Source organism: Ovis aries, chromosome 6, assembly GCF_016772045.2.
Source record: "Ovis aries strain OAR_USU_Benz2616 breed Rambouillet chromosome 6, ARS-UI_Ramb_v3.0, whole genome shotgun sequence".
In the NCBI taxonomy this organism is placed as follows: domain Eukaryota; kingdom Metazoa; phylum Chordata; class Mammalia; order Artiodactyla; family Bovidae; genus Ovis; species Ovis aries.
The window spans coordinates 20,106,929-20,122,024 of NC_056059.1; the positions used below are offsets into that span (position 1 = coordinate 20,106,929).

At 37.4% G+C, this 15,096-nt stretch overlaps 1 protein-coding gene across 12 annotated transcripts in view; it reads left to right on the forward strand.

Moving 5' to 3' along the window:
- Window positions 1-15,096, forward strand: part of PPA2 (inorganic pyrophosphatase 2) — a 96,723-nt gene that overhangs the window by 14,684 nt on the left and 66,943 nt on the right. For 7 of the 12 annotated variants that reach the window (XM_004009654.6, XM_012179574.5, XM_060417551.1 and 4 more), the window contains 4 exons: window positions 2,057-2,121; window positions 6,002-6,046; window positions 11,330-11,383; window positions 12,770-12,889. In XM_004009654.6, coding sequence (XP_004009703.2) covers window positions 2,057-2,121; window positions 6,002-6,046; window positions 11,330-11,383; window positions 12,770-12,889 — 284 coding nt within the window. The remainder of the gene's footprint in view (window positions 1-2,056; window positions 2,122-6,001; window positions 6,047-11,329; window positions 11,384-12,769; window positions 12,890-15,096) is intronic. The other 5 variants (XM_027970833.3, XM_060417550.1, XM_042251173.2 and 2 more) reach the window with 2 other exon arrangements.

Below are 15,096 nucleotides of genomic sequence, written 5' to 3' on the forward strand. Positions count from 1 at the left end.
GAAGATACTGAACGTTTTACAAATAGTTTCGTGGCAGACTGTGTCGTGCAAGGCTGTTAGTGCCAGTTTCACAGAAGCTTTTACTCACTTGGTGTCTCTGTGTCACATTTTGCTAGTTCTCGAAATATCTAAAACTTCCGTCATGGTAACATTTGCTGTGGTGATATGTGATTATGATCTTTGGCATTACCAGTACGATCCATTGGAGGCTCAGGTGATGGTTAGCTGTTTTCTTTTTTTTAGCAATAAAGTATTTTTTAAAATGTATAAATTGCGTTTTTAGATATAATGCTATTGCACACTTAATAGACTAAATATAGTGTAAACATAACTTTTATCTACATTAGGAAACCAAAAATTTGTGTGACTTTCCTCACTGCGATATTCGCCTTACAAACAGTGGTCTGGAACCAAGCCTGGAGTGTCTCCAAGGTGTGCCCGTAACCATTATTTACCTTGTTGCTCAACTTGCTCCAGCTTTGGCCTTTGGGAGCTCTTTCAGGTCGGCTCCTTTCCCCTTTGACGTGCCTGTGAGTGAGTGATCGTCGCTCAGTCGTGTCTGACTCTTTGCAACCCCATGGACTATAGCCTGCCAGGCTCCTTTGCCCATGGAATTCTCTAGACAAGAATACTGGAGCGGGTTGCCATTTCCTTCTCCATCGACATACCCATAATTTTTTTTTTTGAGCACTTGGTCACTTTCTGGTACTCCAGGATATTCCAAGCTCATCTTGTATTTTCTTTGCCCCAGGCGTAGAATAAGCCCTAAGAAACCCTAGTTCTTTTCACTGGAGAATGGTATTTAGAAACCAAGATTTGGGTGTTCTGTATACTCATTGCTACTGGAGTGTTAGCCAGTCCTCACTTTATTTATTAAAATATTTTTAAAGTCTAAATTTGAAAATTATACCAAAGAAGTAGCAGGCCAGAAGTAGTGCATACCTTGACTTTGGAAATTACAAAGTGAAAATTTCCTATGGCTATATAAAGCCCAGCTTTTGGAAACGCACATTCCAATAAAAGTATACATTCATATTTTATTTAAATAACATGTACTTTTAAAGATATTTTACATATATATTTCAGTACACAATGAGGATGAAATAGTTTCGGCTATTCAAGTTTGTTTTTGTTTTAAGCTTACCTTAATATTAGCATCCTTACCACTGAGTGAAACAAATGACTTGTTTCTTTTATTTTGGTAGGACTTTTAATCCTTTGTTTCACGTGGGTTGTCGGTAGAAATGAGGAATTATGTTGTTAGGTTTCTCTTGGGAAAATTGACATCAGTTTTAACCCAGTTCACCTATTCATGAGCCTCTTTTTGAAAGTAAGATTTTTTTCATATTTGGAGTTGTAGTCTAATTTAGACTTTTTACTTTGGAAATTTAAGCCACAGGGGTAAGTGAATGGTTTCAACAGCCCAGATATAGTTGACTTGGTGTGTACAGCAGTCCCCCTTATTTGTGGTTTTGCTTTTCAGGATTGAGTGTTGAGTTACGTGCACTGTGCTCTGAGCAGCACGATGAAGTCTGCTGCTGTCCTGCTTTGTCCCTCTCCTGGGCATGAGTCATTCCTTTGTTCATCCTTAGTAGGTAGATGTCTTGGTTGTCAGACCAACTGCCCAGACAGAGCTTGTGTTCAGGTCACCCTTATTTTACTTAGTAATGGTTCCAAAGCATAATGATGCTGGCAATTTGAATATTCTTCTCCTGTGCCTAACTTGTAAATTAAACTCTATCATATGTAGATGTGTATAGAAAAACAAAACAAAACAAAACCTATGTGAGGTTTGCTACTATCAACATTTTCAGGCATCCACTGGGGTCTTGGAAGGCATCCCCCAAAGATAAGGGAGGGCTATCATTTTTCTCTTTGGTCATCAGACGAGCAAGTTTTAAAAGTTGAATTAAACCTTAAATTGGGAGTTAAAGTTAATTTTGAAAAAACGTTAACAGCTTGTTCAAAATTTAAAAGTGGGTAAGAGTATAATTGCTCTAAAGAATAAGCTAGTTCATTGCTTTAATTCTGTGTTTTTGTTTGCTTTCCTTTGCAGAGAATGTAGCTGGTCACTACATTTCCCCCTTTCATGATATTCCTCTGAAGGTGGACTCTGAAGAGGTATTGTTTTAACTTGTTTGGGGCATGAAAATATATACTTCTAGTATCACCAAAAGATGCTTTTTGGAAGCATTTCAAAAAGAAATGTTTTGGTTGGTGGCAGAGAAGGGCAGAGGACAATTAGCATCAATTATCTTTGTAACAGGACTATAAGCCCTCTTCATTAATTAGAATTTGGATAAGAAAGGGTTTCTTCCAGGAGGACTTGGGAAGAAAGAAGTGTTAGTAGTCTATGAGGCTTAGAATTTGGTAGCAAATAAAAATTTAAGGTTAAGAATTTGGAAGGTTAACAAGAGGCTTATTTTTAATAAGAATAGTAGTGGTATTAGTAATAATAAGATAGTAATATTTGCAGATTATCTTCTGTTTGCTAGCCACCATGTCAACATATGCCATTTTATTTAATCCTTATAAATTGCTATTATCATCTCCAAGGACACTGGAGCTGAAGCGTCCTTGACTTGGACACTTTGTCTAAGGTCGCATAGCTGGTGAGTGGCAGAACAAGGATTTGATTTAGCATTTCTGACCACAGAGTTCATGCTCTTTAACCACTCTACGAGATCAATGCTAGAAAGATACAGTTGGAAAAATGGCAGTCTTTGAATAGCTATTCTTTTAGAACCTAGAATTACTTGAGAGGTGGGAGAATAGAAGGGATGTAAGTCACGTTGGAGGGAAATCTGCTGAAGATGGAGCTAAGAGGAGCTCAGAATTTGGAGCATTCCTAGGGCTCTCCTGACTAATTGGCGAGATGGCATCATTGGTAGTGGACGTTAGTAGTCACCACAACCTTGGCAGTTCTTTCAGTAAGATCCGAGTAGTTAACTGGCTTATTTCACTGTCACGTTTTTCAGTGACCAGAACTACATTCCAGGATGAGATTCCGTGGGGCTGGTTAGTGCGGTTGGGTTTTCCAGAACCGTGGTGGGATCAGTGTGGCGTAGAGGCCAGGGAAAAAGTGGGAAGCTGCTGCAGCTGCAAGTCTGGTTTGACCTTTCCAGGGTTACCTCAGGGGCCGACTCTCAGGTGTCACAGTAAGGCTATGGCACATGGGAATAGGATGAGTGCTACCTCCCAGGTCTTCACAGGCTTGGACTGTCCGTAACAATGATAATGGAGGGCAGTGAGAGCTGAGAGTTACCGAGTGCCCCTCGTGCTTAGCCAGGCACTGAGCTCAGAGCTTGACTTGCATTATTTCAGTATGTCCAGGGCTACTGCTACCGTTTTTATTTTGCTGATGAGGTGAAGTGCCTTGCCCATGGTCACAAACCTAGTCTGTTGTGGAGATGAGATTTGAACATAGATGCTGTAACTCCACAGACTGTAATTTTTTTTTTTTTTTTTTTAGCGTTTCTTCAGGTTTTATTTTAAATAATAGCAGGTGTAAAGTCAAGAAGACAATAGGCAATGGTGACTTGATCCAGTAAGCAAAAGGAAAGGTATTTTATTCTAAACAATTATTTACAAACACATTTAAAACGATAGTCATTTCCTATAATGTCTATAAAATTTTCCATAAATAATTATCCCAGAGACATCCAAGGAAGAGGACGTTCAGCAGCATCCTCTACAAAGTCTGTATCTTAGCTGCTCTTGTGTAATCCTTCTATCTCACTACTTCTGAGTAATATTCAGCTACAGGACAAGGAGTCATGTAATCTGGAGAGAGAAAGGAACCGGTGAGAGAACATAAAGAACTCTACAGTACTGTGTGTGTCTCTGAGTGTGTGTGTGTGTGTGTGTGTGTGTGTGTGTGTGTGTCCATGTCTTGTTTTGGCCAGTGAGCCGTCCAACCTAGGTATCTCACATCTCCCAACCACTCTCTTTGATTTTGGCTTACAGAGGGTGTGTTCCTTCATTATTTGTTAATTAATTTATTCATTCGGTAAACAGTTATTGCATGGTTACTATGAGTCAGACAGTATTCTGAGCACTAGAGTTGCAGTGGTGAATAAGGTGAATATAGTTCCTTCTCAGCCAGAGGAGACTAACAACCTGAAAATAAACAAGACAATCAAATACTGTAAGGTGCTAGAAAACTAGCAGAGAGTAGCGAAGAGTGACTAGTAGGTGCTGCTTAGCGGGGAGTGGTGTACTGTGACAGAGTCTCTGTGCCTCATAGCAGTAGCAGTGATAACAGTATTATATGGAGGAACTGTGTAGTAGGTCGGGGTGTAAGAGGAACAAAGAATGGGCTTTCTACATCCCGCTGAGTAATAATACTCTGCCTTAGGAGGATGGATTTGGGGGAACATGAGCTTTGGGCTTATGAAAAATTGATAACGGCAGAACAAAGTGTAACAGGTTGTGCGAATGAATTCTGGGCCTGTGGAGATTGGTACACGCAGTGGCTGTGTAAACAGGCTTCCCTTGTTCCCAGACAGAATGATTAGAGAACTCTTGCACCTTATACTTTCGGTGGTGGTATTTTAGGAAAAGAAATTACGTATCAGGGCTGACTTGGAATAATTGTTTTTCTGTTTGTTTCCTTCATTAGCTGTTTTGGTGTGTAAAAGTTACATATAACGTGTGAGCATTTGTGAATGGTGTAATTTTTCTCCCCAACCCGCCGCACAATGCTCTTTTAATTTAAAAGTGCTTGATGGAGACTTGGTAATCACACCTTGGTGGAAATCACAGGCAGGAGGCGCAGCTGAGTACTTTCATGGCTTGTTAGGCACACTCCCTGGAGTTTCATTTCAACAATGAAATGACTGTTTTAAGCATGATTACTGGAAACTGCCAGTCTTTCCTTAAAGACTGAACCGAGCCTTTGCTTATTTTGTAAAAACTGGGAAAATATACTTGAAGGAGATTTAGCTTTTCTAATAATTTGTTTTGTGGAGCACTTTGATGCTCATGCACTGGGGGTATAAATGCTGAGAGAAAACTGCACTGGGCATTTGGTGGATTCTCTGTTGAATCAGGTTTCTGGAAACCTCTGGTGCAATGTTTATATGATAGGCATATTTTTATTGCTGTACGGTCAATACAGCTGTATTTGTTCATGAAATATTAGATTTAAAAATAGCATCTTTTAAAAATTGAAGTGTAGTTCATTTATGTGATTCAGGTATATAGCAAAGTGATTCAGTTTTGTATATATATATGTATACATATTCCTTTCAGGTTCTTTACCATTATAGGTTATTATAAGATATTGAATATAGTTCCCTGTGCTATACAGCAAGTAGGTCCTTGCTGTTTATCTGTTTTATATCCAGTAGTGTGTATCTATTAATCCCAAATTCCCAATTCATCCCCCCTGCCTTCCCCTTTGTTAGTCATGTTTGTTTTCTATGTGAGTCTATTAATATTTCTGTTTTTATAAATAAGTTCTTCTGTATTATTTTTTTAGATTTCACATATAAATGATTGTTTATAATATTTGTCTTTGTCTCTCATACTTCACTTAGCATGTTAATCTCTATTTCTATCCATGTTGCTGCAAATGGCATTATTTCATTCTTTTTAGTAACTAATATTCTATTATATGTATATAAAAAATCTTCTTTATCCATTCATCCGTCAGTGAACGTTGATTGCTTCTATGTCTTGGCTATTATAAATAGTGCTGCTGTGAGCACTGGGGTCCAAGTATCTTTTCAAATTAGAGTTTGTGTCTTTCCGGAATATATGCCCAGGAATGGGATTCCTGGATCACTGGTAGCTCTTTTAAGGGATCTCCATGTTGTTCAGAACAGCTGCACCAGTTCCCATTCCCACCAGTACTGTCAGAGGGACCCCTTTTCTCCACACCCTCTCCAGCATTTATTATTTATAGGCTTTCTTATGATGGCCATTCTGACCAGTGTGAGATGGTACCTCACTGTGTTTTTGTATTGCATTTCTCTAATAACCATCTTTTCTTTTATAGGAAAATGGCATTCCTACAAAAAGAGCACGAAATGATGAATATGAGGTATATCTAAAGGTTTTTATTTGTGTGTATCACTTATATTGTCTTTAAAAGACCTTGATGGTAGTCTGCATTTGTAAAGTGATGCTGAATTATTTTCCCTTGCAGAACTTATGAAAGCATCCCGATGTTTTTCTTCTAGTCTCTCTTTAAGGCAGCTAGGGACGATATTACCATTTTACTTTATTCCCTTATGGTAAAATATATATAACATGAGATTTACCGTATTACTTATTGTACACTTTTTAAGTGTACAGTTCGGCGACATTTAATTCTTTACCATGTTATACAGCCATTACCACTATCCATCTCCAGAACTTTTTCATTTTTTCAAACTGAAGCTCTGGACCCAGTAAGCAATAGCTCTCCACTCCACGTAGCCCTTGGTAACCCCTGTGCTACTTTCTATTTATGATTCTGACTATTCTAGGATCCAGGAATATATGCTATATTCCACCTATTTGCTAAAATAAATGCATTCTAAATCCATCTTTCAAATATATGACTGTCAAACTTAATTGTTTTTGACTTAGGACCAGAACATTTGACTGATGTCTGTCTTCCCGTTTCTTTCTGTTGATGCCTTTTTATCTTGCTGATTCCAGGAAACATTCCCTGCCTCTTCCTTAGCCTTCTCTTCCCTTCCTAACCTTATTGCCCTCTAGTCTCGTCTGGCTGAAACTTTTGACCCCAGGCTTTGAATACCTCCAAGCATTGCTGTGGGGCTGTTTAATTCCTATCAGCTTTTCCTGCCCCTCCATCTTGTATTTTACTAAACTCATGTTTGTCCCAATGGTCCTAAACCATCTGCACTGGAACTGCTTAGGGCACTTGTTAATATTTCAGATTCCTGGTCCATCCCATATCTATTAAGTTCATGCAGGCTGGGTAGTCTTCACATCTAATAGGTGTTCTCTGCTCAGTCGCTCAGTTGTGTCTGACTCTCTGTGACCCCTGGACTATAGCCCTCTAGGCTCCTCTGTCCATGGGATTTCTGAGGCAAAAATACTGGAGTGGGTTTCCATTTCTTTCTCCAGGCACTCTTTCAGACTTAGAAATCGAACTTCTGTCTCTTGCATCTCCTGCATTGGCTAGTGGATTCTTTACCACTGTGCCACCTGGAAAGCCCAAAACAAGTGTTCCAGGGCATCCTATACACTCTGAAGTTTAAGAATCATTGCTCTACGTAATGGACAAATAGACATTCAGGGGCTCAAGTCTTTATAGGTTCCTAGAGACTTTGAGTGTTAACCTGAAAACAGTTGTTTCAGTGGGAAAAATGTTTACTGAGTATATATAGTAGTAGTGCCTAGTCAGTCAGTTGTGTCGGAATCTATCTGACCCCGTGGACTGTAGCCGGCGAGGCTCCTCTGTCCATGGGATTCTCCAGGCAAGAATGCTGGAGTGGGTTACCATCCCTCCTCCAAGGGATCTTCCCAGCCCAGGTATCGGACCCAGGTCTCCCGCATTGCAGGCAGATTCTTTACTATCTGAGCCACCAGGGAAACCAACTTAAAATTTAATTTTTAGAACATAGTTTGTGTGTTGGTGACTACCTGATTTTTGATTTGAGATTTTTTTTTTTTTTATTCTTTTCTATTTTCCCCACCCCTCAGGCTGTAGTAACTACTTTCCTACTCTCTATGAATTTGGCTTTTTAAAAGTTTTCAGATTCTACCTGTAAGTGGTGCCATGCGGTATTTGTCTTTTTATGTCTGACTTCTTTTACGGAGCATAATGCCTTCCAGGTTCACCCATCCTGTCACCAAGGGCAAGATGTCCTTTCTCATGCTTGGATACTATTCCCTTGTATATATAAAAAATGTATTCATTCATTTGTTGACAGGCACTGAGGTTGTTTCCGGGTCTTGGCTATTGTGAGTAATGCTATAATGGGCGTAGGAGTATAAGTATCTCCTCAGTATCTTGTTTTCCTTTTTTTGGGGGATATATATACAAAAGTGGGATTGCTGGGTTATGTGGTAGTTCTATTTTCAACTTTTTGAGGAACCTCCATACTATCTTCCATTGTGGCTGCACCAGTTTACATTTCTACCAACAGTGCACAAGGGTTCCTTTTCTCTACATCCTCGCCAGTACTGTTATTTTTTTCATGATAATCATTCTAATGGACATGGCCTGGTAATCTTATTGTGACTTTGATTTGCTTTCTTTTCCTTGATGATTAGTAATGTTGGCCATCTGTATGTCTTCTTTGGAAAAGTATTTAAGACCTATGCCCTTTTTTTTTTTTTTTTTGATGGATTGGTTTTTCACTATTAAGTTACCTGATTTCTTTATGTATTTTGCTTATTAACCCTTTAACACATATATGACTTGCAACTGTTTTCTTCCTTTCCATAGGTTGCCTTTTCATTTTGTTAATTGTTATCTTTGCTGTGCAGAGCTTTTACTTGAGTATGTTCCCTCTTGTTTATTTTTGCATTTGTTGCCTTTGCTTTAATGTCAAATCCAAGTTTATTTGATATTTTAAGAGTTAGAACGAGGATAGAAGGGTTATTTCCTTTCTTTTTACATCCCAAGAATATAGATAATGCAGTGTTAGAGAATCTGCCTGCCAATGCAGGAGACGCAAGAGACAAGGGTTCCATTCCTGGGGTTGAGAAGATCCCCTGGAGAAGGAAATGGCAACCCACTCCAGTATTCTTGCCTGGGAATTCCCATGGACAGAAGAGCCTGGCAGGCTACAGTCCATGGTGTTGCAGAGTCACACAGCACTGAGCACACACATATAAAATCTACTGACTGCTTTTTCATCCTTATTTTTTTTTTTTACTGCAATAAAAATAGAAGGGAAAAAAATAGAAAAAAGAACTGAAGGAAGAGGTAAATATCCCTAACCCAACATTCCGAATTTGAAACATGTCCCCTTGTGTCTTTGTGATTTTCTAATAAATTTCAGCAGGCCACTTTTGGTTTGTAATTAACATTGATCTTAGAATAAACAGACTAACATTGGCTTTAAAAAATTACAGGTCATGTGCACTTTAGCCCGAGAGAAGAAAAGCAGACTGGAAGTACACTCCTAGTGATCAGGAGCGAATGATAAGGAAGACTGTAGTTTGCAGGCTTAAAATGCAAACCTGATCTATTGTTCTCTTGGCGTAATTCAAGTCTCTGTGAGGGGCTTTGGTAGGTGTCGTTCTGTAAAAGGATTGGCACTAGCTTTGTCTTCTCTGTCACCTCTGAGTATTCATCTGCATGCATTTCTTCTCTTATAGCCAGACTTTCAGGGATGAATAAATTATTTGAGCATCTGCCGTTTACTTAGGTTTTTCTTTTTAACAGCTACTTCAGACATAGTTAAACAGGTGCTGGGGTACCTCATGAAAGAGCATAGAAAATGAAACATAACAGCAGGCCTGTATATAAGGCTGCTGAGATAGATATGAGGCATATTTCTCAGGAGCAGTTGTTGAGAGTGCATTCTCAACTTTGTTCTTTATCTCATTATGAGTATGCAGTTTTGTCGTGGTAAACTTCCGTCTCATCTAGAAGAGCTTAAAAACCATCATTATTTCTGTGGCTTGATTTATATTTAATTGTGTAAATGGCATTCTTTGAGTTAACAGCATTCCTGTTTCACTAAGAAAACCCCAGATATTGTTTAGCAGTGCTTTAAACCAGAGGTTCTCAACTCTGGCTGCATATTAAAATTGCTTAGAGAGCTTTTAAAAATAAGCAATGCCCTGGCTTCACCATAGAACCACTGAATTCAAATATGTAGGAGATGGGGGCTCTAGAAATCTCTTTAAAAAAAAAAAAAATCAATTCCAGCTCTCCAGGTGATTTTACTGTGTGGCATAGTTGAGAATAACTATGTTTTATCACTGCTTCTCAAATGATCTATGGTAAAAGACAGTTTTTTGGTTTATTTCTAATCTTTTGTGAACTGATATTGATACTTGAAAAAATTACAATCAAAATGAACTATTAGAAAAACTTAATTCAAATTCCAAATACTTATTAATAGGTTTGACAGTCATAAACATTACTTGGTCAAATTGTTATAAATGTTTCTAAAGGAGCCGGTAACAGTCACCTTGTAGCTTAGCCCTGGTCCATGAGCACACTTGGATGAAGACTGTTTTAAACAGTTGCTTTGGTAAGTTGTTAGTTACTGACAGCAGAATGGGAAGCAAGCCAACTTTAAGCATAGACTTTCTCCCTCTCTTTTTATGAAATAACTTTGTTTGTTTTTTGGCTGCGCTAGGCCTTCTGCTGTTGGCTCGGGCTCTCTCTAGCTGCCGCGAGCAGGGCCTCCTCTCTAGTTGAGGTGCTCAGGCTTCTCATCTCGGGGGCTCCTTTTGCTGTGGGGCACAGGCTTTAGGGAGCATGGGCTTCAGTAGCTGCAGTTCCTGGGCTCCAGAGCACAGGCTCAGTAGTGGTGGCACCCGGGCTCAGTCGTGGCGGTGCATGGGCTTATTTGCTCCTCGGTATATGAGATCTTCCCAGCCTAGGGATCAAATCCATGTCTCTTGCATTGGCAGGCAAATTCTTTACCACTGAACCACCAGGGAATCCCTAAGGCTTTTTCTTTGGAAGGCCATTACTGTAGAAAATTATTTTTAGTCACCAGTGATCTAGAGTTTCCTTTGTTAAGTACTCTACAAGTTCAGAAATGGTAAAAAGAAGCAGTGGTTCTTTTGTAACTTTAGGGAATCCAAGATCACTAGATTTTAGTAAGCTAAGCTTTGTAACTCTTTGTAAGCTTTATAACTTACTCATAACTGATGGCCTCAATTTTACATTATGATGGAAAAAGCTTGGATTTAAATATTTTTTTATGATTTTAAAAATATTTACTTCTTGTCTGTGTATTTTCATTTAAAGCATGTAATTGATCTTCACAACCTTGTGTGAGATGAGGACAGAGATTATCAGACTTACTTTGCAGACTGGAAAAGTGAGACATTCAGCGCTCACTTTTGTTTTAGTTGGAAAGTAATTGAAACACGTTTCTGATTCACGGCTCCATTCTGATTCTGTCCCTACCTCGAAAAGGTATTTCCAGAAATGTAGCAACTTCTAACACCATGCAGTAGTGGTCAAGTAACATAATCAGGCTTAAATTCTGTTATATTTTAACCAACTTCTTCTCTAATTTTTCAGTAGGAATTTAAGGCATAGGTAGACAAATGATGCAGACTTTTTACATTTTTTATAGGAAAAAAATAAAACATTCTCATGCAGGAGATAAGTGAAAAAATAAAAGATGGCAACATTAAAAAAAAATGTTTTCTTTGTTGTTTTTTTAAATTGCAGAATGTGTTTAACATGGTTGTGGAAGTACCTCGGTGGACAAATGCTAAAATGGAGGTATGAAATATCCTATTAGCATCAAAGGGAATAATTAATAATGATATAAAATTTTGTTTCAAGTTGTTTGTCATAATATTTTGAATTTGGGATGGTTGACAAGTTTCTTTATAATGGACAATGGAAAATATTCTTGTAAAAAAGAAAATATTATTCCAAGCTGAATTTACACTTTAAAGAGAATATATTCTTTTTTGCCTCTCTCTTTTGTTATACACATATTTATTTAATTCTCCTTGACTCTTGTGTCTTTGAAAATAGCAAATACTTTTAGGTTTTCTTAAATAGGTTCTGAGATGTATTTTGTTCATAAACAAAATTGCAGCGTATTTGGGGCTGACAATTTTGGTTCCTAAGGACTTAATTCTCTTTTAGATTAAATTTTACTCTACGAGGAGTTAAAAGTGTTTTTCTGGCCAACTCTTGATTTCTGAGTACTTTCTGAGAGCATCTGCTACTCCCCTGGTTAGTTTTTTAAATTAATAATTTTTTCTTGATTTTTCTTGATAGGTGTGAACCTATCAAGAACTTCCCTTTTGCTTTTCAGAATTTTATTGTTTCATCTTCAGTTAAGTAAGGTCCCTATTTCTGAGTGAAATTTAATTTATGGTACTTTGTTTAGTTATCTAAGTCTTCTGTAACTTTGGATGTGAAGGTAGGTATTATTTTAAATGTTTAAGTTAAGATAGTTTTATCAGTATATGGTTTGCAGATTCTATATTTGGAGAATTATTTCTCTAAATATAAAATAGTAGGTTTTTTAGTTAATATTTTAATAGGAAAAAGTAGTTAGATTCTTCTTTTGCTCTTCTTGCTTTTGGTACAATGTTTTATTGTTCTTGGCTACTCTCTACCTCACTTGGGTGTAGGATCAAGAACCTATGAGATCTTGCCTAATTTAAGCAGTGTTTATTCATTCAAACATGGCTTCAATTATTTTTTGTTTACTTTTGTAGGATAGTTTTTGGGTTTTTTTGGCATGGCAATTTGAATATGTTTGATTGAAAGGGAACTTTGAAATGAAATCACTTAGTGAAAAATATTTATTATAAGATTGATGGTAGAAAACCCAAGTAGTAACAAAAAAGCAAGTTGATTAATCCTTATCTTCTTGCCATTTCAATAATATTTATTATTTGTGTTAAAAATAATGAGTTCATAAGTAATAGAGTGCCAAAATATATTATCTGACGTTTCCTTTCCAGTTTAATACAAAACAGTAAATTAGAAATAAGAACCAGCTTAACTTATTTTTAAAGTTATCTTTGATCAATAAGTTGGAATACGAATATTTAGTCTGATAATGGCAGATTTAAAAATCCTGTTTGAATATAGGATTAACCATTTCTTACGTCCCACACCCCTTTTCTTCCACAATCTGCTTAGATTGCCACGAAGGAACCATTGAATCCCATTAAACAAGATGTAAAGGATGGCAAGCTTCGCTATGTGGCAAATATCTTTCCTCACAAAGGTTATATATGGAATTATGGTGCCCTCCCTCAGGTAACATTTTTGTTATAATGGTAAAACTTCTCTGTCTTTTGAAAAAATTGCCTTGTAAATCCTGTGAACTACTTGAATTTAAATTGAGGACATGTCAGTGTGAGAGATTTGTAAATTTTAAATTTTTTTAATGTGGAATTTTATCATATCAATAAATTTTTTTTCAAACTGTATGTATGTCTGTACTCAGATTCTCAGAGTTAGATATTTAGAATACCCATATTTGGCATTTTGAATACATTTCTTTTTCTGGGCTTGGCTATTAAGAGTCAGTGGAAAATATTTTATCTTCTTCATCTGTAGTCATTTTTTTGGATATGACAAGTTATACTCTTATATACATTCATACATGAAGCATGAATTTTATTTTTTAAACTTTAACAGATGAACCTATTAAATTGTTACCTCTTTCAGTACTCATTGTGAATTGAATAAGGCAACTTAATTATATACTATTAAGAATTTATGATTTTTCAGTAGGAAGCAATGAAAACAATGGCTAAGTGATGGTAAAGCAGCATTCCTATTAGAGAGTAACACTTACTATTTGCTTTTCTTCTTTTTTTTCTCCTTTTTTGTTTTTTTCTCATGTTTCCTCATTCCTAGGAAATGGTAACTCCTTCCAGATAATTTAGTGAGTAAAATTCAGAATATGCAGAATCAGAAGTCTAGGTTTGGAGACGTAGAGAAGCATCTGCCTTTATGTTTATAAAAACCTTTAGAGCATCTGTCTATCTGGATGTTTTTCTATTTTAATTTTGTTTATTAATTTTAATATTTTGTGTGAAATTCCAAGATGCTGTTTGGGAAATATCTGAGAAAAGGAGTTCTTGTTTTATCTAACTCAAAAAAAAAAAAAAAAAAAAAAAAACCAGCTGCCCATGTAGAATAAACAGTTACAGGAAAAGAAAAAAGAAAATTATTTTCTAAAGAGTCAGACTGCCTTTGATTGCACTTAGACCACCCACATGGATACATTCTTGGTTAAAACAGGCACTTCTAAAATGGTGTGCTAAGAATGAGGATGTTTGTTGAAACTAAGACCACAGGATTTCTGGCTTCCCAGGTGCCTGAGTAGACATTCTGTTTGACCTGGCAGTGAAAGGGTGAGAACCTTTTTGTTAAGCTTAGGGGATACTGTCTGCAGAAGATGGAGAGATGAGGAGAGGGCGTAACAAGCCACTGAATTAAAGGAAGACAAAAATAGACCTTTGGAAAGTAGAGTAGTTGTTATTTAATTGATCAGTCATGTCTAACTCTTTGTGACCCCACAGACTGTAGCCCTCCAGACTCCTCTGTCCGTGGGATTCCCCAGGAAAGAATACTGGCGTGGGTTACCATCTCCTTCTTCAGGGAAAAGTAGAGTGAGCAGAGGATAGACTAAAGCTCATCTAACATTATTAAGGGTTTATGTGCTAGACTGGATTTAGGTGTTGGGTAGACAAAGAAAAATGAGATATAAATATAAGATCAGTACAGCATAAGTGAGGACTTCCCTGGTGGCTCAGACGGTAAACCGTCTGTCTACAATGCGGGAGACCCGGGTTCGATCCCTGGGTCGGGAAGATCCCCTGGGGAAGGAAATGGCAATCCACTCCAATACTATTGCCTGGAAAATCCCATGGACAGAGGAGCCTGGTAGGCTGCAGTCCATGGGGTCACAGAGAGTCGGACACGACTGAGTGACTTCACTTTCACTTCACAGCATAAGTGACTAAGAATGTTGATTTTAGAGCCAGCTTGCCGCCTACTAGTAATGTGACTTCGGCCAAGTTCTTTTGTTTTTCTAGACCTCACTTTCTTCACCTGTAATAGAGGGATGATAAGATACTGTACATGGTCCTGTTGAGGTTAAATGAGTTATTGCGTGTTCATGTTAGAATAATGCCTAATGGATAGTGATCACGTTGTTACCGCTGATACTTTTACTATTCTATGGTCTTTTTTTTAATAAAGCATTTATAGTCTCCTGGAGTTGGGATGATCAACAGCTAAATTAGTGGCTACAGTGGAGCATAATAGATTCTAATTAACTCATCTTTTGTAATTCATCTATTTAAAGTCTTGACGTATTTTGAATTCCTCTGGATGTATCTGAACGTTTAAGGTGCTCTTACATGCTATTATATTAGTCTGTAAGGTGCAATAGTTCTTCGGCTAGAGCAGAAATTAGACTGTTAATCTTGGTTCTTAATGTCCCCTGCATT